The 27,720-nt window shown below is 45.7% G+C and overlaps 1 protein-coding gene across 1 annotated transcript in view; it reads right to left on the minus strand.

The window, feature by feature from the left end:
- The window catches only part of IRS1 (insulin receptor substrate 1), a 48,880-nt gene extending 23,825 nt beyond the window's left edge, over positions 1–25,055 (minus strand). The window contains exon 1 of the mRNA XM_074547077.1: positions 20,236–25,055. Coding sequence (XP_074403178.1) covers positions 20,259–23,792 — 3,534 coding nt within the window. The 5' untranslated portion in view covers positions 23,793–25,055 and the 3' untranslated portion in view covers positions 20,236–20,258. The remainder of the gene's footprint in view (positions 1–20,235) is intronic.
- Between the last annotated feature and the right edge of the window lie 2,665 nt (positions 25,056–27,720).

Consider the following 27,720-nt stretch of genomic DNA (forward strand, 5'->3'; position numbering starts at 1 on the left):
GCTGTCTAGACAGTAACTTTACAACAGAAAGCTAATTGTTTTAGCCACTAGATCTGGGACTCTGTTGCAGGTTTGTGGACACAGATTGCTTCTTAAAATATAAATGTCACATTCATTTTGCATTTTTCAGCTGCAAAGGTGCTTATACATTGCAAGTAACAATTAGCATATCATACTTCTTGAAAAAATGCTGTAACTCACTGCCCCCCAAAAAAGAACCCCACTAACTCACAGATTCCAGAGTGCAAATTAATTCAATGTATTTGAGATCTACTTGCATTATCTTCCCCTTAATGTGTGTCTAGTCAGACTAGTTTCAAATCTCAGACCAAAATGGAAGGTTTATTTACCCTCAGCTGACCAGTAGTGTTTATCTGTTTTCACTTTCACACGTGCTCTGCTCCCTCTGACCAATTATTATTGAGGTTCCCTGGCTTGGGACTTTCATCTAATAGATATCCAGTTGAGGAAGATGGAGCACATGATGATGACAGGTTAGTGCATCTTACAATGATTATCTGCTATCTTGCATCCTCCTTGAATTGGTCATGCTTGACTACAAGGTAATGGACACAGTACAGAGGAGCAAACTTAAAAAGAGTTTCATTCAAGAATTTTTAGCAAGCCCAAACTCCACCATTCTGTCAATCCTTTTGGAGAGTCTCTTAGGTAATTGATAATGGTTTTACTGGTTGATCAATTCTTTCTGAAATTCTATGCTAAGTCTACTCTCTGAACTTCTTCCCCAAGGCAAAGACACAGCAAACTTCCACTGGAAAGCTACCCAGTCTCTTCTGCATGGCAGAGCACAGCTGTGGAATAAAAGGGTGTGCTCTCTTTGAAGTCTCATTATTAGCACTTGTATCTGGTAAATATAGCTCTCCCTCCTGCACAGCTCCAGTAATCACTGTGTGTTTCAATGCCTCTTGCTTGTCTGTACTGGTTGTCTGGCTGCTGCTCTCTCTCATGTGCCCCAAAGGAGGAACCTCCCAAGCTATCTGGTTTCATCATCCCTGAAGTCACATAAGAATTAAATTTAGATGACTGTGGCCATAAAATTAAAGAATTAGAAGCTGTTTCTCTCCTCTCCAAAGTGCTCCAGTTCCAAGCTGTTTAACAGGAGTGACCCTGTTGGTCTCACCCCTGCTGCACTGCAGCTCACTCCAGGTACACAGAGCCTTCCTCACAAGCTGCCCAACAACCGTGGGCAGGAGAAAAGAGAGCTCACCTGTCATTTGTTTTGTAACAAAGCACCACTTGATGCTAAAAAAGGACCCAATTCTTATTAAATCATACAAGATGTGCCTTTTAAGATTGCCATTATTCCTAAAAACCAATCAGCAAGTAGAAACAGCAAGACAGATTACAGAGCAATGAAAGCAATCACACACAAGACTCAATGTTAAAAACAGAGGAAAGGAAGCTGGTGTACACACCAAATTCCTGGTCACAACCTTAATGAGGCGGGCTTGAAAAACATCCTGCTGCACTTCTGGACAAGTTTTGGCAGAAACAGCTACCAGGATGGAGGAAGGGGAGAAAGCTCAACAACTGAAGCTTTTTGAACAAGGTGAGGACTATTGATTTGGGGTTTATGGAGACTTTGAATGTCAGCACGTTACACATTCAGCCAGGGTTCAGCCAGTGAAGTGCAGGAGAAGTGCAGGGATAAGGAGTGATAAGGAGTGCTAACCAGTGATAATGATCGTGGGCATTGTTTGCACTGTGACAGCTCAAGGCCTGGCTGCTGCACAAACACAGGAAAATGACAGTGCCTGCCCCAGCAGACCTACAGGGAAGGAAAAAGGAGACCAGCAGATACATCAGGGCACAGGGAAGTGACATCAGAGTGTTTCTCAGCATGTGAGACTCAAGTACAACTCACCAAAGGCCACAGACAGACCACTTCTCACTAATTAACAAACACATGGCAGCAACTGCACAACTATTCAACATCCTTCCAATGCCCACATCTGAGAACTTCCATCCAAAGACTTCTTACCTTTAGCAGTGCAGGACACTCAACATTAAAAGAGAGAGTGTTTGGAGTTGTGCTTGGATGTTTTCATTCCTGCTGTTCATCTCAAGCTTTAGAAGGACATCCTCACTATTACGACACACTGGATTATCATTTGGATGGTGAGAAGATGAGCAGCAGGTTACAGTGCTGTGGCTTCTGTCAATTCCTTCATGGTCAGAGGCCTCAGATTACAAGTTTATTGTTTCCAAACTCAGCCCACTGAGCGCACAGCAAAGGTCACCCATCAGGTATTCCACGCATGAATTTTTAGGTTCCTTCTTTTTAAGCAAAAATTTCATTAACTAATTTTGGTCTTTGGGTTCTGCTTTTAATTTGGCATTTCATGAAAAGATCCAGAAAGTTTTTCTTTGAAGTTCATTATTTTCCCTCTCCCTTATCTTTCTAGTCCTAAAATATGAGGGGAAAAAATCTTTATTTCTCCTTCTTTGGAAAAATGTCTTAAGCTTTAATCATTTAATCATTGTTGCAAAAAAAATTAAGCCTGCGTCTGTTCCTTATTTTCAAATACACAGTAAAATGGCAAAGATTTCAAATCAAAATACTTGCTTGCAGATCTGAGGAACAAAACCTAGAATCTACCTCGTGGCACAAAGTGCATCCCCTTCTAGCACCTAACAGCTCAGCAAACTACTGATCTCTGCCCTGCACATCCAAATCAAATAGTGGGTAAGGGAAACTATCAGTTCACCTGCTGCTGGTACTCGGACAGGCTATAGCATAAGCCTCAGCCACTGGGCTTTTCTCTGCTACAGAGAGCTCCCAGTGACACATTTCCCAAAGAGCAAGAGCTTGTATGGTTCCATAGCACAGAGAGAGCAGACAGAAAGCCTTTCAGGAAAGCTATTCAAGAGTAAACAAACCAAAACAACAACAAACCCCTCACCTTACTACACAATTCAGCACAATCACTCCCATTTCTATTAAGAACTGGAAATTTTCTTTTAAAAAACCCATAAAACTCTCCATAGCTGAAGGACAGAAAAATTATTGTAGTAATTAACACTCCTAAGAAGCAATTCAGGATTCTAACCAGAGGTGTTCAGCGCTTGTTTGGCATCCCTGACTTAGCAGGTAAGAGACAAGACCATGTAAGGAGATGCAGCCTTCTGGAGCTGGGGCTGAAAGCTAAACAAGAAGTGCAGTAGCTTCTAAAAAACGCCTTAGACCAACCATAAAGGATGAGATTTGGCTGCTTAACATCAAATGGGTTTATACAAAAACAAAAACAAAAGAACCTTTGTGCATAAGGCTCACTTCCAGCCATTAGAGTTAGAAAGGTTTTATGATCCTAACACAGGAAAAAAACAAGCCCCTTCTGCTTCACACCATCATTACTACCCTGGCCCAATGAAACAAGCACTTTAGAAAGTGAATGAAAATGTTGCAGGGAGATGATGATCACTGTTTCATGTCTGCCTGAAGCCTGTACAAGCCTGTCGTCTTGTTGCTGTAAATGTTCCCACCACACACAGCATCCCCTCCTTTGCCCTGGCACCAGGGTCTGTAGCAGTGCAATGAAATAAATCTGAATTCTGATTTCTGCCCTCCCTAAGCCAAGGTTACTTTTAGTCTGGATGAGTCCCTGAGGTAGCTGCCTGGCTCAGCTACAGGAATGCAGATACTGAGGCAAAGGAGGTGTCAGCATGGGAACTGGGGTAAGAATCCTTCTCCAAAATGACAAGCAGTGAGAGCATGCCCAAAGCTTCCCTTGTGTACAAGTCCCATTCATGCCCTGAACTGGCAGAGCACAAACTCTCCCTTGTCCAGAGGCTGTCCAGAGACAGGGCTGTAACCACACCTGCCCCAGTAACTCCCCCTTCTTCTTCCTGGGAAGGGGAGGCCCAAATCAGACAGCAACTTCAGCTCAGCAGCCTGACAGAACACAGGGATACACTGTCACACACTGCAGCCAAAGGCACCAGGGGCTCAGGGCAAGGGGGAAATCTGCTTTAGTCAATTGGAAGTTGAGCTGATGACTGAACCTTGAATAGCCATGCATACCTGTGGTCCACATGAGCAAACAAAGTCACTGAACTTACCCTGGTTAAAATTATACCTAGTTGTAAAAAAAACCCTCAAATAACCCTGATCTGGTATGAAATGTCTCTGTGTCTTCCCCAAAGGTCTAAATGAATCTTTCACTCTATGCTGTCCCTTTCATTTGCCCAGACAAGCCACTACTATGCATGGTATTGAAATACTTGTATAAAAATGCTATCTTCCTTAATACACACTTTTTGTTTCTCTGTGTAAGCTTGTATGTAAGCCAGCCTTTAATATTTTTTTCATGTTTAATCAAAGCCTTGTGTGTGAGGACATTGCCACACAGTAACTTGGTACTATTCAGCCAAATCAGAACACCCTATGTTCAGCAAACAGAAGTATATGAAACAGATTTTACAAATCTATGACATACACGTCAGAAGTATTTCACAAGTGATTTTAATTTCAAAGTTTTGATTATCCTTTTTCTCTGGAAAACAATGCTCTTGACCAGATTGGCTTCAACAGCCTAGAGCACACAACTCCCTCTAATGCACACATACACTTTGGCAGGAAAGAAAGAATTAGAGCAACTAAGAGTTCAACAGCATTCACTATCAGCTTTTACATAGTGATAAAGAACCCTTGAAAAAGAGCATTTCTGCACATACAGCAGCTGTACAGCACTGCAAACCCTACCTACACCCCCTGCAGTAGTGACTTCACTCCACTGAAGTCAATGGATATTTTGTTACCTATTGTTAAATAATAACATATCTCCAACAGGCACTGTTCTCTTCCATGTTTGGTTTTGTTTTTTTTTTTGAAACACCCAAGATATACCTTTGTATTTGAAAAGAGAGGAAAGAATTAAAGTTCTCTCATTTCCTCACTCAGAAAATACTCACTGCTTGGATTAGCCACTAAATTAACTTCAGCTGTAGAGAAAATGACTCATTAAACAGAACAATCAAAAATTTCACTGGAGAGAAGGGGAGGAGGTAAGGAGAACTTTAACCTTCCTCCTCTCCTGCCAAATAAATGACACAGTAGTTTAAAAAAATAAGCAGAATGCAGTAACACTTATTAATAAATAAGGCTTAAAACAGAAAGTGCTAGAAAACTGAAGCAAAGGGAAAAACCAAAGCCAGGCTACAGACAACTGTAATAGCTCTTGGAGTACTTTAATGTTCTAACTGTACCCAAATACATCTGGAAACACTGCATAGAGCAGCAGAAAGGCTGAGTTGTCTTTAAGAGGTTACTTCTTAATGTAGATCATAATGTCAGAAGTTCAACAAATAGTTAAAAGAAAGTTTTGTTTGTACAATCACACATGTGCCAGACAACAGACATCCAGTTTTGTAATACACCACTGGGGACAAACATGCAAGAGATTTTTAAATAAAAGAACAAAAGTTTTCTTCCACAGACTCATCTGAATTGCTGTGAGACCAGTGGGAAATGTTTTAGGGAAACTGATGTTTCCTCCTATCACAGCCAGTTACTTATTGAATACTGGAGTCAGTTTCTTATTGAATCCTCCTACAATCACTAAACTTGATGGAGAATTGGGGGCAGAAAGGTGGGAACCTTGCCTGTTTCTCATATGGCATCTTGAGTAACTATATCAGAAGGCCTGTAAGACAGCTGTCTGAAGCCATTACATGTATTTTTTCATTTTCACCTGAAAATATTTTCCACATATGACCTTATCTAAACTAGAAAGGCTAATTTGTCAGTGTGGATTAGGGTTTCAGCAGAAAGTATTGGGTTGAGAAGATGACTAACACAGACAGCTAAACTAGCATGAATACTAAAGCAGCAAGCACAAGTCTGGCAGTAAAAAATGTCTTCTCTCAGATACAGACCACCTTAACCAAAACAAGCCATAATTGAGAAGTGGAGTCTTTTCTAACAGCATAAATACACTTACACTGCATTCCTACCTCAAAGTAGCACCTCCAGGGTGAGTGAAGAAGCAAACCCACTTTGATAAACCTTTCAGATTCTCACTCAGCACACCTGCAAAGACTCCCTGGGCTGAGGGACTGGTGCTGCAGCTGGTCAGGATCACAATTCACTAATGGCACAGTTTCACAGCAACCCTACAGACAATCTCAGATAGCTTCTGCAGAGGCAGAAGCAGCAGCAGGGTATGCCAAGACGAGTGTGGTTTCAAGGGCAGTGTAAGGCACTAATCACATCAGGTATTCTACTGGAAGATTTGCTGCCTGAAAGAATACAGCAGATGGAGTTTCACAGTTGGTTTTAACCAAACTAGGAGCTAGCTGATGTCTAGAGAAATGGTTCTGGATTTTCTCCTAAATACATTCCCAAGTGCTCTCCAGGGGATGCCAAAAAACTCTCCAGAGGAATACACGTTCAAGGAGATAGAAACAACAGTGTGGCCTTCCACTTCTCTAGGCTGATGGTAAACCTGTGTCCTGCATTCTGCTTCTGAAGTGCAGTGATTGCTTACACTCACTGCAGCTCTCCCCGACCTTAATTCAGATGTACCTGCATGAACTGAGCCTAAGGAATCAGAACAGAGAAAGTCACAACAATGGTAAAAGCTGCAAGAATCAGGCACAGATATGGAGATAAAGTCAGGGAAACAGATTCCAGACAGTGACTTTTATCGCTCTTGACTTCATAAAACCAAAGCAAAACCTTTCAAAAAGTTACAGTGAAGAACAGTAAGATGCTACTACAGGAGTTCACCACTTGAAAGCACAAACAGATTGGAAAGTCCTACAAATAACAGGAGTCCTGTAAAGGCTACCATTACATGTTCTGTAATCCTCTTTTCTTCTATGTATAAAGCAATCCTGCTAATAATCTTTTGCTTTTACCTGTTCTTTCAACCCAAATGCAAATGCTGAAATGTGACCCAAATCCATGATTAACATCACAGGAGTTATTTGATAAAGGAATAAAAGCTGACGAGCTACTCTAAGAAACATAGAAGTAAACAGGCTTGAATCAAGACAGATCAAACATCTCACCAATCTTCAGGAGAAGTAGTTTTGGAAAAGATGAAATAACCAAGGTAGAAGATAAACTAGACATTGAATTACAAATGATTTTGTAGTCCTTTAGAGCTAACTCATTACTATAGCTAGTTAAAATTAATAGGGACTCAGTATTAATTCAAACAGAACAGTGTAGTAACGCCTTCCAGAAAAAGAAAGAAAAATTGTTAAAGGGACATATTCTAAATTGAGGCATGCTGCCCTAGTCCACCAACCTCAAGTAGGTACAGCAATTTACATCAATTGGAGATTCCTCTCCTTCCACACCTAGGTGAAAAATAATTCATAGCCCATTCATGCAGAAGGATCATTCAAACCTTCCTCCAAAAGATGCCTACACACAACTTACGAACACATTGCGCGTTAGAGGAATTTTCTTCCTCTAACCATTCTTGGCACATCAACACTTTCCACTGCTGCAACCCCACAATGTTATCAGCACAAGGCTTCATTCATGCCTATGTTTAAAATTTTACAACAGCCTATCAAACTAAGAGATTATGAATCATTCAAGCCATTAAAGTCCAATTACATCAACTGAAATCTGAGCTTCTCGGCATTATTCCAATTTCTCTTTCTGCTCACTCAGCCCCTGAGCCCCTTAGTACACACCTTTCCTTCTCTAACCTTGTGAAATTTCTCTTACAGAAGACCCAGGACCTGGCCAATTTACACAGCATGCCTGTCACTCTTACCCTTCAATACATTTAACCACCACTTTTCTGTACTTGTGGTTTTGCCCTCACCTCTCCCCCATGATGAGCTTCCTATCATTTAATGGATTGTCTGCTCCTGCTCCTCTGCATCAGGCAACATCCTGTATCCAGGTCCTTTCTGTGCCTACCCTTCATTTCTGCATGATTATATCAGTTCAAATACATTTAATTATCATGTACATACTGACACTTAGCTTCACGGTGGATTAATTCAAATTAAAGTAATTAAAATAATCAAATTTAGATTAGCAAATGAGAAAACTTATTTTTTTATGTCCTTAATGGTCATTCTCAAACACCAATAACCACTAAATCATGATGATCTGCAATATCACCTTTTAATTTAGCATTTAATATAGTCCCTAGTTAGACAATACTATTAGTGTACATTTATGCAGAGTCTTGACATGAAATTAATGACCAACACAGGTCACTATTTAGTAGCTGGTTATATTTTATGACTTTTCAACCTCTTTTTGAATGAAAAACAGGATGAAAATGAACAAAATCCCTAAACACCTAATGAAGCTACTTAACAAAATAAATGTTGCATTTAAAGACAATTTTTTTCTTATTTTTAAACCTCATCTCTTGAGTAGGTGAAATTGAGTGAAACTGCCTACTGTTGAATTCAAAATTTCTGACTTTGTAGAGTTCTTTGGGTTCTTTTACTAAAAAAACTTGAGAAAATAAAGCTATTTTCCTGTATTTTCTGTTGATCTCATTCAGTTTTGAATAAACATTAGGTTACTCACACTAAAATGAAAATAAATTTCTCTGGGTATCTACTGAAGCAGCTGCTTCTCTCAGGAGTGAGGCTGTAGCACTTCAAACCCCACTCATGCTCACTACAGCAATGGGTTTATTTCTTCTAAATATTTGATAGTTACACTGAGTGAAAGTTCTGTCTTTACTTAGGTAGTATTAATATATAACAGCAAATTTGTCCTGAATAGAGATTTATTTTTGAGAAAACAAGACAAAAATTACTTCAACCTGAACCACCCTACTTTCTCAACCTCAGCTTGCCTTCTCCAGGGATGTGCTACCACCACCTCAGGGTCAAAACAGAATTTAAAAGAAATGTAAATATTTGCTTTCTTCCTGGGGAAGCACTACATAGGGAAGAGGCGAAAAAGAGGGGATGTGCATATGGGGAATTGCATCAGTATAATTAGAGAGTTTTAGCAAGCTGGTAGAGGTTCTGTGCAGGCAATCCCTTCACTCTAAAGGGTATTTCCTAATTAAAAATATGCACCCCATTTTCGAGAGCCTTCCTACTGAAGAAACATCTCACCGCTGCCGCCCAATTAGATCAAATTGGGTGGCTGGCTCTTTTTGCTGTGTGCATGATAATACAAAGGCTCTCCAAGTTCCTGCTCAACAAAGGCTTGTGTGAAACAGGCTTTGAAGACACAATAACATTCCTCTTGCGAGTTTCAGGCCCGGAGGCTAAAAGCACCAAGTAACTATTCATTCTTCCATCTTGAGACACATTCCTAACCTAGTTCAAAGGCCTGAAAAAACATGCCCTAGCTACATGCCTGCACACCTTCAGCAGGGCTTTCCCCTTCTAGCAGAGCTTGCTATTTAAAGAAATTTCATAGAGAAAAGAATTAATAAATATATTTGAGTTTTGTTTCACTTTTAAGAACTCTTCAATTGTTTAAAGGATTCAAGACTGCCTTGCATAGGAATTGATCAGCTGTGTTAATCCATTGAAGAGTGAAGTGCACCATTCACATATTTAAAGTCCAATGTTCATGCACCGTTCTTTAACTCCTGCTCCCATGAAACACCTGTGGGAGGAGGGAGTGTGCACAGCAGCTGGAAAAGGACAAGGGATGATCTGGAGCTGTTTGGCTTCCATCACTGCTCTTCTATTTAGTTTCATCTGCTTCTGTTTTGATCTCAAACTGGTAAGTTAGATGTAAATCACACATGGCTATCCACCCATATTAAGATATCCAAGGCATTCAAGAACATTATGCATCATGTTCACAAGATGATGATAAAGGCAACAAAATACAAGATTATTTCCAAAATACTGACACTAGAACAATTAACTTTCAACAAGAAAAAAATGTTTACAGTTTTCAACATACAGCTTCCTAAGCAAACTGAATTAATCTTTATACATTTTATTTTGCTCTTTCTTAGAAATCTGAACGCCATTATGCGTAAAATGAGGAAATATAAACAATTACTACAGAACAGGCTAGCCTGACTACAGTTACCATTTCAGGGACTGGAACCAGCCCAGGGAAACAGCAGAGCAGGCAGACGGGAGTGAAGGCAGCCCACGTGAGACCCCTCCTTTGCAGGAAGGCAAGCTGGTTATACCTGCCCAAAGCTCCTGCAGGACCCGGCCCAGGTGTGCCAGCCAGCCTGCTTTTTGGGATTCCTGAACCACACACAGGAGATAGAAAGTTTCCCTTGTTTGCAATAATTTTCAGTACACCTAAACTAAGATTTCCTTACCTGTATTTCATTTTTTATCTGCAATCAAGCAGTTAATTATTTAGTACTCCTGAATTTCCCTTTCTTTTAAAGAAAAGCAAGTTTTTTTTTAATTGTGTAGTTTAGTTGACAGTATTAAGAAAAAAAAAAATCAACTGTGATCTGCAACACAGAAAAGTGGACCGAATGCTAAAAATACTACTTTGTAACATAGCAAAGCATGAAGGGATGGTACAGTGTGCCCATGCTTTGCAAGCGAAGAAGTCAAAAAGAGAAACAGGGTAAACGTAACATGTTAAAGAGAGGCAATTTTTTTCAATTTTAACAATGTTGTTTCCACCTAAAATATATTTTTGTCCTCCTAAAGATTTCAATTAGTCACTTTCACTTTCCCCAAATGAAAATGGCTCAGTTTGAATTTACCATCACTACAAAAAGCCAAGTATTGCTCATTTTTCCCTTCATGTAGCCATAGTACAGATCTTCATTCCCATCAAAACAAGGAATACGTTACCTTACTGACATCTAAGAGCCATTTTGAATCCTGTGGCATGCTGAGCTGCCTTACCTCTTTCAAGGATTGCACTTTCAAGCTGAGCTACCTACTGCTGGTCATTTCCAGGAAATACAAGCGTACTCGGAAAGGAAAATCTTTGTGGATAAATTCCAAAATAGGGAAAAAAGTAAGATAACATTGTCTTAGCCTCAACTAAGTAAACAGCTTGTTAGTTTATGTCCTCATTATTACGTAACATTCTGCTCCATAAATGCACCATTTGCTGTTTTGAAGTAACAAGTAATTGAGAAATGGTGATCAGGAATTGCAGGAGAAGAATCACTAATAATGATAGCACAAACTCTTCTGAGGAAATGAAAATTAATCCCATTTTTCAGAGACCACTCAGCCAACATCACCATCACTTACCCACAGCACCTGTATGAGTCAGAAATGGAACAGCCACCATCATTTCAGCAAAGTACCCAACCATTATTTCCCTGGGTATCACCACAGAGACCAAGTATCATGAAAAAGCACATTGTACCACGCAGGGAAGGCTGCAGACTTTCCCAGCCCTGTGACACAGCAGGTACAGCAAAGGACACTCTGTTACATCTGTGCCTTCTCCAGGAAAGAGAAGAGCTTCTGTATTTCTCCTATGTTAGTATCTATGTGAAGGCTCAAGCATCACAGCTGCCAGTGACTCCCAAACACCGTACAGGAGGCTGCCGAGCTCCGAGTCTGTCTAAAGCCACAACTTCTCCCCTGTCACTCATTTCCTGCTCTCTAGGGGTTAAAATTCTCTTTTCTAACACAGCAATCTTCTCTTCAAAATTAAGACCAGCTGGCTGAAGATTAATTACCATCCAGTGTTTTAATCTAAAAGATTCCCTCCCTGGCACACATCAGCTGTCACTTGAGGTGTCTTTGCATCTCTCACACAGCACAGGGCACGGCAAGCTCAGGTCAGACCTGAAACAAGTCACAGCTCCAGCCATGGTGCTTTACTGGCTTCCCTTCCATTCCTTTGCAGTCACTTACAAACTGATAAACAGAAGACTCCTGCTGAGATGTGCTGTAAGAGGAGAGACAAACTCAACCTTCTACCTCCCATGTACAGTTCTTGGGGTTCTTTTACTCTCTCAGTGAAGACACGCAACTCTCAGCACAGCATTTACATGAATGTTACTGGTGATGTACAGACATGCAGGATCTGGTTAGCAGGATGATGGGAGAGTTTGTTTTGGTTTGGTTTTAATCCCACAGTTCAGTGAAGTAAGGGCAGAAGGAACCCATGTAATCAGACTGGCTTAGTCTCCTCCACTCCAGCTTCAAGCTCTTTATTCCTCCAGGGAACTGTGCCACTGAAAGAAGGCTCCTGTGCACAAACTAGTTAAGTATTTTATTGACTGGCAAATCCAGCTTATGGAGTTCCTACCCTATAGTTATGTCTTAACAAATATTTGTGCACCACACTGAAAGCCAGACTGCTGAAACTAGACAGGAACCAAAGCTGCTAGTTAATTCCCATTTTTCCTATTCACACAGATTCTGTATTTGAAAGAAAGCATGTGCAAGCCTTAGGTGCCCTAGTGGTTAAAAATGTCCAAATCCTACACAGGCTGGAGGGGATGGGCTGAGGCAGAAGAAGAAGAAGAAACACAGTCAATTAAAGCTGTAGATGTTCCCAGACTCCTCCCTTATATAACATATCATCAGAGAGTTCAAATGTGCAAGTACACTTCAACAGCTCTGCTAGCTGTAAGGTGCACACCATCCTCCTGAAGCATATCTTAGTTGAAAATTTAACAGGTCATTTCTTCCACATTCCCAGCTTCCAAAAAAATAGAATTTGCAACAGTTGACAAAATGTAAATCTTCTATGATAGCCCATGGAACAGTACATTTCACCTTCCAGCTCAGGTGGCTGAAACCAGGTCTTCCAACTAGACTCCCAAATTATTACAAGCACTTGAACACACACAAACTTCCACTGTCTCAAAAATTACCTGATCAAAAATTACTCTGAAGAAAATACACTTCACAATTACCCAAGGTTAAATCTCTAATCATAGTCTTCAGAGAACATGACCTAGATATGTCAAGCATGATCAGAGAGACATATATCAAGACATCTTTTAGTTAGTTAAGAGTGCCAGGCTTATTTAAATCTCCTTTATCTGTTCACACCTTGGCTTTTGTTAAATTTCACATCATTTCTGTAAGCAGAGAGTAAAGCTGTTAAACTTGTGAATCTTTTTTTTTTCAAGTTACCAATGTCTCTCCTTCACTATATCTATTTCATGTAGTCAAAATAATAATCACCACTTATCAAAGCCCCAGAATTATGTAAAAATAGAATAATGCTACATACTTTTATGAACAGGTACTGTAACACATCAGATCACGTACAGATGACCAAAAGCCAACTTTTACCATTCTGACAAGTTGGAAATTCAGACACATTTGTCAGTATTAATGTATTTGTGTTGCAGCTCTTACCACAAAATGAAAACCTCATCTGCTGTAACAAGCCACAATAGCTTTGTCATTTGAAGTTTTCTTTTACCATATATTATTTACATTTTAAAAAGTAAGAGAATCTATACTTACTAATTCATAAGACAAAATATTAAACTAATGAACCCAAATCAAATTTATAACTGTCCAAGTAGTAGAGTGTAAAGAAGATAATGCTGCAGTTAAAAAAACCTGTGCAAATATAGTCCTCCTTCTACTGTATATATTTTATAAAATCAAGGAGTTTTAATATTAAAATTCACTCATTCTTATTTATCTTGGACTTAATTCAGATTTGTATCTGTGGTTTACCGTTGTGGTTGTGACAGGGATATTACAAGACAAAGAATTCAGGAAAGGAGAGCTGGAGGTAAATTCTGCTTGCCTTACTAAGCAAATCATCCTGTTAAGGTCAGCAGAATATCCAAATACTAAAAAAAATAATAAAATCCAATAACAAATAAGGACTACATATGCTTCCTAACCAGAGTGTTCATTCCTGTAATAAAGATTAAAAAAAAAAAAAAAACACAGAAGGAAAAACACCTTCAGAAAACTGCAGTACCATGCAAAATGAGCACCTCTAAAACAAACTCTTTGTGTATATCCAGGCTCTCCACATATCTCTATACTCATCCTCAAACTTTCAAGTATCACTTATCCCAGTTCCCCTCAGATCACAAACACCTTGCAATTCTATCTACATCATCCTGCCATAGTTTGTGTGTCCCCCAAGTAATTTCTCTCTCATTTTCACCTCCTTCCCGTACCACTTTCTATAAGTGCCCCCCAGCCTTGACCTCAAGTTCTGCTTTATCTCATGCAAGCAACCCCCAGTCTCTCCTGGTCACAGCACAGGCCCCATGAACAGCTTTCCCCTCCTTTTTCCTCTTGTCTTTAAGAGTATTTCATAACTCTGTCAATCAAACACAACAATTAGTTTTCATTGAAACTTGGCACAGAAGTTAAACCTAAAGTCAAATTAGTTTGGCAAAATAGTATCTATTTCTCTTCCATATCATTGGACACCAAAATTATTTTAAAAGCTTATGTGACTTTACTCATATAATAATCAGTACTGAACAGATTAATTTTCAGAGCTTCAAGAAACTGGAAAAAAACCAACCACTTTCTTTACAAACAAGCTATTATACACTTACTTGTTCAAAAGAATATTCAAGTAAATTTACTTTCAGTACTTGCACTCATGTATTTAGGAAGTAATGAAAACTGTACAGTCCTAATGAATATAAAATTTTAGCTATCATAAAGTAGTCCTGAAACAATGCACCATACTGAAGATATTGGTCAAATTACATTCCCATTCCACAGCTGCTTGCTGCATTTTATTAACAAGCTGTAATTCTCTATTTACAAGTGTTATCTAGGGAAATTTATGATCTCCCTAAAGTTGCTATTAAAAATCAGCATCATCCTCACCCTGCAATGTCCTGTTTCATTTTCAAATTTAAACCACATTCAAAAACTAGCTTAAACATTAACTAACTGTGAAAACCATGTGCTAAAGATGTCCAGGTAGTACCTCATAATCATATGAATTTGTTTATAAATCATTCTGTTTCTGCTTTTAAGCCAGGAAAACAAAAGAGAAACACCTAAAGCCATTAATTATAAGCTTGTGGTCTTGTTAAACAGGAGAACTGCAAATATGCAAGTATGTGGAGACACAGGCTCAATTTTGGCAAATAATTAGGTGTGAGGAAAAACTAGTGTGTGTATAAAGTAAGAAATGCACTGTTTTGTCTACAGTAATACCCACAAAGCATGAAAAACTTTCATAACATGCTGGTATTTACCTTGGTGCTGACCCAAAACTACAGAAACTTCTGTTCTTCAGTTCGGGAAACAACGCGCCCCTAGAAACTTAATTCAAGTGTACAAGTCTTGTTTTGGCACCCTTGTGGGTCTCTTCCAACCCAGGATATCCTATGATTTTATGAACTGCTGTTGTTCCACCTTAAGTTTTTAACTTGAGAAAAAGAACACAACTATTGAAAACGATGAAGAAAATAAATTTAAAAAGCAAGCACTCTCCCAAAAAAAAAAAAAAAAACAACAAAAAGGCATATAGTACAAGAATGACAAGAGCAATTTTCTGTTTACCATCATGTGTATTTTCATGAGAACCACACAAAGTTTAGCTCTACCCTTAGAAGCGTTTTGTTTTAACTGGATACAGGCAAAAGGTCTAACAATCCTACAGATGCCCTTGTGCTGAATTTCCATTTTACTGTTTTCCATTTTCTTACATCACCGAAAAACCCCAAACCACCCATGCAGTGGTTGAAAACAGTCAGCATCAAAGCTAGAGTGAACCAAGTTACCACTTGCTTACACTACGCATATTCTATTCTGTGTTATTAGCACTTACATTCAGGAGTTCTCAGAGTCATCAACAAAATGGAAATGAAGCTTTGAAGCTTTGGAGATCAAAGCAAGATACCTGAATTCATTCCACTGTCCTGCTACTGCATTTCCTGTTTCTCCAGAGCCAACATCTAATGGTTTCCTTTTTTGGAATATTTTTTGACTATATCCTCAGAACACAAGTTATCAGCAGTTCATCTTCAAAACCCCTGCTCATCTGAGGAGCCTTCTCACAGCAACCCCAGAAGCAGGATCCACAGCATATCCACAACATCTGCTCACCTGCTGTCTTGGGTTTGTGTGCAGGGTTTTGACAGTGGGATCTACAGGGGTGGTTCCTCAGGGAAGCTGCTGGAAGCTGCCCCCATGTGTGACAGAGCCATTGCCAGTCAGCTCCAAGATACACCTGGCCAAGGCCAAGCAGTGCCACTGACAGAGGCAGCACCTCTGGGATTGTGTATTTAGGAACAGGAAAAAACTGCACAACTGCAGCCAGACAGAGGAGTGAGGACATCTGAGCCCCTGTGGATACAGGAAACTACTCTGCAGAGGAAGTAGCAGCAGAGACAACAAGCAGTGAACAGGTCAAAATCCCCATTCTCATCATATCCCTGTGCTGCTGTGGGGAAGAGGTAGAGAAATGGGGAGTGAAGCTCCCTCCAGCTAGGAAGAAGGGAGGGGTGGGGGACAAGTGTTTTAAGATTTAGTTTTTATTTCCTATTATCCTACTCTGATTTGAGTGGTAAGAAATGAAACTAATTTGCCCAAGTTGAGCCTGTTTTGCCCACGACAGTAATTGATGAACTATCTCTCCCTGCCCTCATCTCAACTCATGAGCCTCTTGTTGTATCTTTTTCTCCCTCATCTGGCTGAGGAGGAGAGTGATAGAGTGGCTCTGGTGGACACTTGGTGCCTAGCCAGGAGCAGCCCACCACATCTGTGCATGCAAAACTCCAAGCAGGAGGAAAACGCCTTCGGGCTACACTGCTCTCTCCCCTCAATTTTTCTATGTCATGGGCTGGTGTTTCCCAGCACAACTTGGCAATTGCAGCAACAGAGCCTTCCAGCTACAGCATAAAAGGCCACTCATCAGAGGATCCAAGAGTCACCAGCCAGGCTAGACACACACAACAGTACCCAGTTCTCTAAAGCAGAGGTAAAGGTTTGGGCAGGAGAGCATACAGACCTGCACTGAAACTACAGCACTTCTAACAGGAAAAAAGAAGAGAGCTAGGGCAGGGCCAGCTGCTGGGAAACAGCCAAGAATATATGACAGGGAAAGCAATGGGATTGGAGAGTGCAGAGGAATTCTGTGGGTGAGAGAGAAATGTTTTTCAGTGAAATTCGGGAAACAACATGGTTATTTCAGCCAGGATCCTTAATGTTAGGAGAAATAATTACACTTGAAAGAGACTAAAAATACTTCAGAATCTCATGTCTGAACAACTTGGAGGCAGCTGGCAGAGAAAGGGAGCAGGGAAAAGGACAGGAGTCAGGTAGTTTGCATCAAAGCAGCAAACAGTCATTTTACTGTTAGGAGATGAACAGCCAACATTTGGGGTAACTGCAGATGTCTTGTAGATAGCAACAACAGAAAATTCCAGAATGGATAAAACAAGCACTATCCAGATAGTTTTGGCCTTTGGGATGGGCTGGAAGATTGTTCTATGGAGAGAAAAAGAAAACCAACATGTACAGTCCCTTTGCCACTTCTGAGATTAAAAGTGTAAATAATAATCCATGAAAGAGAGGGAGAGTAAAGAGAAAGAGTGCTTAGTGCAGCCTTCCCCAGTCCTTGTTCAGAAGCCTGCAGCTTCACCTTTCCCTTCCCAGCTCCAGATATTTTCTCCTCTCTACTGTACCTGCGAACACACCAAGCAGCTTTTCCTTCATCTTTCACTCACTCAGGCACCAACAGGAGAAACCACAACCACAACCTCCCCGCTCTCAGCTCAGCTGCCACCAGGAGCACAGGAGAAGCCGGCCAAGGAGGCACAGCCTGCTCTGCTGCTCGCTGGGAAAGGCAGGCAGAGCTCTGGGGAACTGTGCAGTTTTCAGGTGAATGGTTCAGCTGAAGGTGTTTAACAACTTTTTCAGGCATGTGCAATCAGTCCCATAAATCATTCAGCTCCAGGCAGGGTTTCTTAGGAATGGCGTAAGGTAAAACCTACACAGAACAAGTCTCCTGCCAAACCTAAGTTTTACCTCCAAAGCAAAAAAGGTACAAGCACATGTCAAAAAATAACTATAAAAATGGTTTAGTATGAACGAAACATTGTTGGGTTTCTTTCCTTAGCACAATTAAGCGATGAGCTGGTCAGGCTGAATTTTACAAGACAAGATTCAGTTGACAGCAAGAAATCTAACCTGGGAAACAAGAGTCCCAAAAGTTAAGGTCTGAGAGGGCTACAAGCAACCAACAAAGCTTTACAGTGGGAAGGGAGAAGGAACAGCCATGGCTCAAACTCCCCATATAATTACAACCGAATTCTTCCCTGGCCTTCCAGAAGCTGTGCCTCCTCAATCCAATCCAAATTTTGGGAAATAAGAACCAACTTCAAATAACAATTACTCTATTACACTCTATTTTACACAGTGCTGCCCTTAAAAGCATCTGCCTAGTATTTCTCCTTGAGTTCTTATATGAGGTCTTCCACATCCTAATCTTTCACTGAACAGCATAATCACAGCCAGTATCTACCTAACACCACCATGGAGAGCATTGCCACAGCTTTTCTGTTAAAGATGGCACATAGTTCAATTAAATAAGTTATCCACAGCAAAAGGAAAGCAGTGCATTTGGAAAAAAAACTGTGTAAGCAGCTATGACACTACTCCCTGCCAGACCTGCCTTCTCATACCCTTCGTATATTCTTTACTTACCCCCACACTGGCCAAGGATCTTCTCTCACACTTACTCTCCAGCCTCAACACTGCACAGGTGGGAGGGAACAGTGATGCTCCCAGCAAAGTGACTGAACTACAAAACATGTTGCATCCTTTGCCAAAGTCTCCTCCTGAAGAATTCACAACACCAATGCTGTCCTAAGCAGAGCCATCTGCAAAAACAGGGCTCTTGCAAGCACATGCCAGAACTGAGAAAAGGTGTGGCTGTGTAAATTTGTGTACATTTAGTCACAAATAATGTATGGTGACACTCAGCACAGTCCTGTCAGCCACAAAAGTTACCATTTCCTACCAGTTACCACTTGAACCAGACTGGCAATATTTGCACTGATCCTAAGTCCCATCTTGAACTTCCAATTAACCTAATATTTGCAGGTCATGTAAGACAAAGACTTAATACTGCTTTGCTCTAATGAGCAACAGCAGCAGTGCCAAGCAGCAAATGTGAAGAGGCTGTTTTGCCTTTTTTCAGGTTATAAGGATGCAAAACACCTAGATATGAAAAACATATGATCCCAGGCATCACACCAACACCAGCCCTCAATGTTCCCTTCAGCACAGCCAACAGGTGACACAAATACTGAGACGATGTAAACAGTGGTATGAGTTTCACCCCCTAATGCTCCCCATATATTCATAGTAACTGCTGTAACTACTGTGATTGCTGCTGCTCAGGCATGTAGGAAACTGTTAAAATTGAATGACAAAATTTACTAGGTAACTATCTGCCAGTACTCTCCGGCACCAAAACAAAGCACTCTTCACCTTTCGTGAAAGGACACAGGCGTGCTGTACTTTATGAGCTCTTAACAAGATACATTGTTCGGTGCTGCATGAAGTTCCCACTCAACAGAAACATCACACTGCTTCCAACAAGGCTCCTACTCATCTTACATGCCTGTAATCAACGTGCAACGGCCTGGCAGAAGTTCTTCCCGAATTAAAAATTAAAAGCTTCAGGAAGAAGCAGAACACATTAGTCAATGCTAAAAACACAGTTCAGGGGGCTCACTTCTTGTGCTGTTTGTAACACTGGCAGGTGAGGGACAGCCACACAGACATCAACCGAAACATAAGTGATAGGATACAATGCTCTAAAGGCTTTGAAGTCTGTTTCCAAACTCACAGCTCCTTCCAACAAAACTGAATTAACACTGGTCACAGCCCTTAGATGCCCTTAGCCACGCACGTGTTAGCAGGGTTCACTGCTCTACTCTTGGCCACAATCACTGACCAAACCAGGATTACACTGGGAGTTTCCAGCTTCCAGCCCAATACTAGAAGCGATTCGCTTTCACACCCCTCTCCCACACACTTTTGAAGCACTGCTAATTTCGGAAAGTAAAAAAAAGTGGCAACACAATAAGCAGAATATTGTATCCCCGGCTGAACAGGAGCGTCCGAAGCTGCTTTGGAAGCACTCCCCAGCCCGTGCAGGTGCGGGCCAGCGGCGGGACACCCGCACGGATGCTGCTCTCCGGCACACTTCCGCCACTAAAACACGCTGCAGTGAAGCCAAAAGGTTCAATGAAACCAACCCAACCCGTGGCTGCCCCGGGGGATGATGCCGCCCGCCCCAGCCCGCGGGAAGGCCCCGCCACGAGCAGCCCCGACCCCCGCCCCATCTCCGCTGTCGTTTCACTCCCCGAGCAGAGCCGCGCCCCGTCCCGCCCCGTCCCAGCTCACCTTCCCCGGCGGGCGTCCGGCTCCTACATCTCCTCCCGCTTCTGGAAGCTGATGCTGGCGTACGCGCTCAGATCGTCGCCACAGTGGCCACTCCCGCGCTGCTGGCCCGGGGGCTTCGGCGGCAGCGGCTGCTTCGCCTCGGCGGGGGCGTGTGGATGGTGGTGGCGGCGGTGGCCGCAGTCCCTCACCAAGTCCAGGTCAATGTAGTTGAGCCCATTCTCCAGGGCTGGCGCGACCCCCGGGTCCCGGCGGGCGGCCGCCTCCCCCGCGCCGGGCCGCAGCCACACGTTCTCGAAGGAGGCCGAGCTGTGCCGCTTCACCTCCTCGGCGCCCCCCGCGCCGCCGCACGGGAAAGGTGCCCCGAGCCCGCCCGCCGCTCCGCGGGCAGCGCTCGGCGTGGAGGAGAAGGTTTCGGAGCTGTGTCGCCGCCGGCCGCCCTGCGGGTCGGCGCGGATCACCTTGGCGCTCTGATTGCGGCCGGGGCTGAGGCTGACGCGGGTGAAGGCGCTGCCCGCGCCCAGACCCCCCAGCAGGGAGGAGGAGCGCGGCGGCGCCGCCGACAGTTCGGCCGACGGCCGCGGCAGCTCCGGGGACGCAGCGGTGGCGGCTGCCGGCGGGGGCTTTTCGGGGCCGGCGCGGCCCCCCCGCACCTCGGCGTAGCTGATCGGGCGGGCGGGCGAGCCGGGGGACGGGCTGTCCGCGTAGTCCGAGCAGGAGCCCCCGCCGGCCGCGGCGCCCCCCCGTTGCATCGCCACGTAGTCCCGGCCGAGCCGGGCCGCCCGCGCGGTGGCGAAGCCGGGCGGGCAGGGGGCCCGCGGCGGGCCCGGCTCCATGTTCATGTACTCCTCGGCCGCCTCGCTGCCCGGCGGCGGCAGGGCCATGCTCAGGGCAGCCGAGGGGAAGGGCGGCTTCTCGCCGGCGATGAACTCGATGTTCACGTACTCGCCGGGGCTCTTGGGCTCCGGGGGCAGCAGCACCGGGGGCTGCTCCCGGGCCCGCGGCAGGGTGCTGGCCTTAGGGCCACCCAGCGACAGCCGCGTGGGTCGCGCCAGGCGGCCCTTGGTCTGCACGGCCGTGTCCACCTTGCGCGGGGGCTGCGCTTGAGGCGGAGGGCCGCCCTCGGGGCCGCCGCCGCCGCCCAGGCTGTCGCTGCTGGTGGAGGAGGACGAGTCCTCGGCCGCGTAAAGGAGGCGGCTGGAGCCGAGCGCGATGCGGGGCTGAGGGCTGCCCTCCTCGGCTGTCCCCGCCGGCCTGCTGCCGCCCCGCCGGTGCACGTGCTTGAAGGAGCGCGGCAGCGAGAAGTAGGAGTAGATGGGTTTGTGGTGCGCTACGGTGGCCGCCTCCTCGACCCCCGGCTGCCCCGCAGCTCCGAAGTAGCAGTCGGGCGGAGTGCTGGTGGTGGAGCCGCTGGCTGGGGACATGTTGATATAGTCGCTGCCGCCGCAGGGGAGCTTCCCTTCGTTGCTCTCCACTGAGAGTTTTGGGTGGTGGCCGGCACCATTTGTCCAGATCTTGCCGTAGCCCGCAGAGCTGCTGTCAGGGGAGTAGCTGCCACTGGGGGACATCATCATGTAGCCATTAGAGTCCACTGTGGCTGGAGGGTGGCGGCCACCCCTGCCAGGGTTGATGATCTGCTGCGGGGCCGACACACTCTTGGGACTCATGGGCATATAGTCACCACCCTTGGGGGGCCCCCCACCACTGGGCACAGGGGCTACACCGGGCGACATGGGCATGTAGCCATCATCCGTGTGCGGGGCAGAGTTGGTCCGATGATGGCCACTGTCCATGTGGTGCATCTCCAGGCACTCCTCTGGGTAGGAGTGAGTGGGCACAAAGGCTGAGTGGCGGTAGGAGGGCAGCCTGCTGCTGCCACAGGGGTAAGAAGGCAGCATCTCCGTGTACTCCTCAATGGAGGCCACTGAAGACTGTGAGGGTGTTTTCTGGTGGGAGATGGTGGGCGAAGTGCCTGCAGAGTGAGTCCGCTTTCTGAATGCCTTCTCCAAGTCAGCAACCTCCTCACTACCACCTCGAGGACAGCAGGGTGTACTAGGATAGCGGGGCTGCTGCTGAGGGTGGCAGGTGCGTGGGATGAAATGGCCATTGGGTGCTGCCAGGCTGCAGCAAGAAGAGGTGGCCTTCCCTCCCATGCAGATGTAGTTGAGGTCTTCATCGCCCCGGGCAGGGGGGGTGTGTCCCAATGAATCAGGAGTTACACTGCGAAAAGAGCTGCGAAAGTCACAAGGGCTTGAACCATACTCATCAGAAGAAATAAATCCACCATCACTGGGAGAACCAGAAACTGAAGCACTAGACCTTCGAGGGAACAGGCAGTCTGAGGTGGAGCCGTGGCCACTAGTGCTGCTGGATGACAGGCTGACTGGACTGGTGGCTGAAGGAGAGCAGCGTGAGGAAGGCATTGGGATGGACCGGCTGTGGTTGAGTGGAGGATGGAGCCTGGAGTTGCCACGGTGTCTGTGTGAGTGAGTCCGGTTAGCACTGGGACTAACTGGGCTGCCATCCACAGAGGCAGGTCTTGACATTGTGCCTTCCCCATCACTCGATGCTCGAACCCGGAAAGAGCTGGGTTTGCCACCTGTACCTCCACCACCAGCAGGAGAAGTGGCCGTGACGCTCTCAGTCCTGGATCGCCGACTGAGCCCCACTTGGCTCGGTGGAGGGTTGTTGACGTGGTGCCTGCGAAGGGGCACAGAGATCGGGTTGGAACAGTTTGAGGAGGACTGGCTCTTGCTACGGGGCCGGAATTCCTCACTCATGGCTCGCATGGCCTCCAGGATAGTTTCATGCATGTTCTGTGCCACCACTGAGTCATCCACTTGCATCCAGAACTCACCAGGTCCAGTGACAGCTGAGCGTCCCACCTCAATGAAGAAGAAGTTCTCAGAGTGACCACAGCGGCGGATATTGAGCAGCTGCAGCACCACAGCAGCCGCATCTGAATTCAGCTTTACAAAGCTGATGGTCTTGTTAGTCAGGCACAGGCGGTAGATGCCAATCAGGTTCTTTGTCTGGCCTAGGCCCTTAGGCTTCAGAATTACTTGCCAGACTTCCTTAAAAGCTGGACCAGGGGCTACCTCACCATAACTGTCCTCACCTGCTTCCCCCAGTCCTGTGCTGCTGCCTCCAAAAGTGACATCGCTGTGGTGGTGGTGGTGATGGTGATGGAGGTGATGGTGGCCCTTGGCCCTGTTGTGCAACTGCAGCAGTGCTTGGTACCAGCTCTCCTGCTCAGGTTCACTGTCAGCTGCAATGGCAAAGTGTTCGTCCTTGGTGTAGAGGGCCACCAGGTGCTTGTTCTTGGAGTCAGCCCGTTTGTTGATGTTGAAGCAGCTTTCTAGTGGGATGGAGCGCTTGGGGGCCCCTGACTTGTGTCTCCATTTCTTCTCATTCTCGTAATACTCCAGCCGGGCGGGTCCAGACTCACTGGCTGCCCTCAGCACGAAAAATCGTTTATGCATGCTCTTGGGTTTGCGCAAGTAACCCACCTTTCTGACATCTGAGAAGAAGCCCTCGTTATTATCTGTGGGGCTGGCCATGATGAGAGGTGGTGGAGTTGTTACTGCAGCTCGCAGTCTGCAAGACCCCAAAACAGCCAAGCCAACCAGGAAAGGCAACCACGTAAAATAAAATTCATGCAACAACAATTAAAAAAAAAAAGGAAATAAAAAAAAGAAAAAAGGCAAAATAGCTCAGGATCCTCTTTTGAGAATGGGACGGGGGAGGGACAGAAGCAGGGTGAGAGCAGCTGTTCAGTGGCAGAGGCAGCTTCCAGCACCAAATCAGAGTTTGTGTTGCTGTTTATGCCCAAATCGCGCTTAGACGCGTAAGCTCGTCCTTAAAAAGTCCAGTCCCGATCAGTCCAGACGAAAGTCTCGTCCCAAAATGAGCAGCCGGGAATGAAAAACACATCTTCCCTTGCAGGGGTCGGGCTCCGGCGGAGCCGGTAGCGAGGCGCGGGTCCCTTTCCTCCGCTCCCTGCACCCCTTTCCCGGCTCAAGTTTGCCTCCGCGAGCAGCGATCTCTGTTGCAGATTAAATATCCTCTCGGGGGCGGAGATTGTTTTGCAAAGTCCGGGGTTTGCACCCAAAAATACACGCTGCTCTCCCCTCTCTCGCTCTCCTCTCAAAAAAGAGAAAATTTAAAAAAAAATGCCGCCCACAATACAACCCCCCTTCCCCAAATATCAGCGCCGAGGCTGCTGCTCCCGCTCGTGCGTGCGGAGGAGGCTGGCGACCCCATTCAGTCCCATCTCGTTAGGCAGAGAAAGTGCCATTTCCACACGCGGCGCAGCCCGGCAGCGGCGGGAGGGGAGGCAAGCCCGAGTGCCGAAGGAACATCCTCTCTTCCTCCTCCTCTTCATTCCAGGCGGCAGCGCCTCTGCGGCCGGCGGCGCGGCCCCCTCCCGTGCCCCAGCCCGCCGGGGGAGCGGGCACCGCCGCGGCGGCTCCTTCTCCGCCGGCTTCTCCTCGGAGTTTCCCGGCGCCCCGCACCAAAACAGGCGGCGGGGGCCGCGCTCGGCAGTCCAGCCCCCTCCGCCCGCCGCCGCGGCTCAGGCTCACTCCAAGGAGAACAACACGTGACGGCGCCAGTGCGTGGACCATCCCCGGAGCCGCCGCCGGGCTCCCGGCCAGCGCCGCCGCTCCGCCCTCCGCCCTGCCCTCATTCAGCGCGGCCGCGGGGCCGCCGCCGCCGCGCCCCCATTGGTGCCGCCGCCCGTCCGTCACGGCTGCGGCGGCGCCCGGCCGGGCTGGGGCGCGGCGCGTAGTAAAGAGGCGTAGACGCCATTCAGCGCCGTGTTTTTTATACCCGCCGCCGGCGGCCTCTGCAGTGTGGCGGCTACTGGGCCCGGCCGGGCGGGGAGATGCTCCCGCCTACCCGCAGCCCTTGCCGCCGGCCTCGTGGGGAGGGGAGTGGAGGGGAGCGAAGCGGGGGCGGTGTGCCTGCGGCCGTGCGGCCGCGCCCGCCCCGCTCGGGGCTCGTTCCGCTCCTCGGGCTCAGACGCGGCCCCGGCGCTGCCAGCGCGGCCGGTCCCCAGCAGGGGCCTGGCGGGAGGGAGGGCTCGGCACGGCGCTGCCTCCATGGCGGGCGAGGCCGGGCCCCAGCAGCGCTCCCGCCACCGGCTGTGCAGCGGGTCCCTTGTCTCCCCGCGTCGCTCCGTGCTAGATTAAACCGAGCGTGCAGCGGCCGTGCCGGGGCTGGACGTGCCGCGCCCGCAACTCTGCTTCGGGCCCCGGGAACAAGTGCGGGAGGGAGCGCTGCGGCCGCATCCGCTGCTCAATGCTGCCCTCTGCGGGACAGCGCCCGGCCGGGCGCGGGCCGTGCCTTCGGGGGCGGGCGCGGGGTCTGGGGGGGCCTTTGGTGTCCCCTGGTGCCGCTTAGGATGGGTCACCCTGGACAGCCTGGCAGGGAAGCGGGGCTCTAATCGCACTGAGCTGCCACTTGCCCTGCCCCAGCAGACTGACTGCAGCTGGTCAGAGGTGATAGCAACACAGCAGTGCTCTCCTCTACTCTTCAGGTTAAAATTAAATAAAAGTACACTCTCGTTTGGATTTGTGTTGGTCCAAACACGGGGTAAATAAGTTGGAGGTTTATCTAATGCATCTGCACTACAAAGTTTGCTGCTGCGCCAATCGTGGCCATACAATTATTTGAGAGGAGCAGTTGCTTCGTCAAAAGGTGAAAAATCCCCCTGAAACAGCTGAAACACAAAGAGAACCTAGAAAGGACAGCAGGCAGCAGCACTAACCACCCTTGCATATCATCCTGTAGAAAACACCATAAAGCACAGAATTGTTTAAGGGTGTTTACCAAACACAAAATGACAATTTCTAATGCAAGAGCAGAGTCTAGCTGGTGAGGAGTGAGGAAAAAAGACAATCCAATCCATGCTGTAACAATAACCTGTATCATCACCTCATTCTTTCCTCAATACCATAGCTCATCATGACAAACCCAGATATTTGTATTGAAAATAAATCTGTTATACATACCCAGAGATAAAGATTAGCTCAAACCAAGTGGATTTCTATCCTCCAACAAGTAGGACAAGAAACTACTCCCCCAGCCCACACCATGGAGCTGTGGGATAGAATTGCAGATTAAGATCAGCTATGGTGGCTGTCATTAATGACAAGGCATGTTTGTGAGAAGAGGGCACCATCCCCATACATCCACAGCTAAAAGGTCCTGTGGCAGGAGGATAGCTCCTAAACCTTCTCTCCCTGTCCCTTCACAAGCATAGGGATGCATGTTTGTGCATAGAATATATGTGCTACTTTTGTAATTAAACAATTTGCACATAGTAGGTAAGGTTATTAATATTAAATAATAAATTTTATTTGCTCTGCCCCATTCTTTCTCTTGGCAGGTGTTTCACTGATGTGCACACATAAGTGGAATGATCTCTTCATGGAGAAAAACTGCCAGCTGACTTGCATTGTCTCACACCAGGAAAGATGGATTTGAGAGTAAAAGTAGGAGATAGTCCTATAATCATAGAATTTATTGAGTTGGAAGATACTCATACAGATGATCAAGGCCAAGCCCTGCTCCTCACAGGTCTAGCCAAAACTAAAGCATCTGACAAAGGGCATTGTCCAAACTCTCCTTGAACTCTGACAGGCTTGGTGTTCTGACCACTTCCCTGGGGAGCATGTTCCAGTGACTGACCACCCTGTCAGTGAAGAACCTTTTCCTAATGTCCAATCAACTTCCCCTGACAGTTTCATTTGGTTCATACCATGTTCTAGCCACAGCTTGTGGGCAGACAGTATATTTAAATGTGCTCCATTCATCCTGGGAACATTCTCTTCAATAATAGCTGGTTTTGCAGATAAAATAAAATCTGGTAGTTCTTATCTGGTTATCAAGGGGATTCAGTAAATGTCGCAGAAGCGTTTTCAAACTTTATATATAGATTCATGGCCTTTGCCCAGCAGAAATAACAGGCAATAACATACTTCCAGCACATTCTGAAAACTATTTTTTAAAGTTAGTTTGCACCATGCCAGACCACATGTTGGAATTGTTTTCTTGCTCTTTGAGTTCCAAAACTCTGAAGTACTGTGCTTTTCTGTGAGGTACATAAGTGTGCACACCAAAGAGAAGAATATACCCTTACTGTTTCTATTTAAACACTCACCCTGCCTTGACCATGAGTACTGAGAACTCAGACTTTGTAACTAGTTGCAAAGGGCTTCAAACCAAGACATTTAATTATCTTTGTAAATACCTATAGCTATCACATTACACCACTGTCTCTCTATACAAGAAATTCAGCTTCAATAAACAAGAACAAAATTGAAGTTACTTTTCTAGCACTCACTCATTTAGGATTTGGATTTCTAGTCCAAATCCTAAATTTCATTTCTGCATTTTCCTATTCTGATCATACACCTCAGAATATATATACACACCCATATATATTTATACATATATATATCTCTCCATATTCATTCTCTTGGA

Source organism: Zonotrichia albicollis, chromosome 9, assembly GCF_047830755.1.
Source record: "Zonotrichia albicollis isolate bZonAlb1 chromosome 9, bZonAlb1.hap1, whole genome shotgun sequence".
NCBI lineage: Eukaryota > Metazoa > Chordata > Aves > Passeriformes > Passerellidae > Zonotrichia > Zonotrichia albicollis.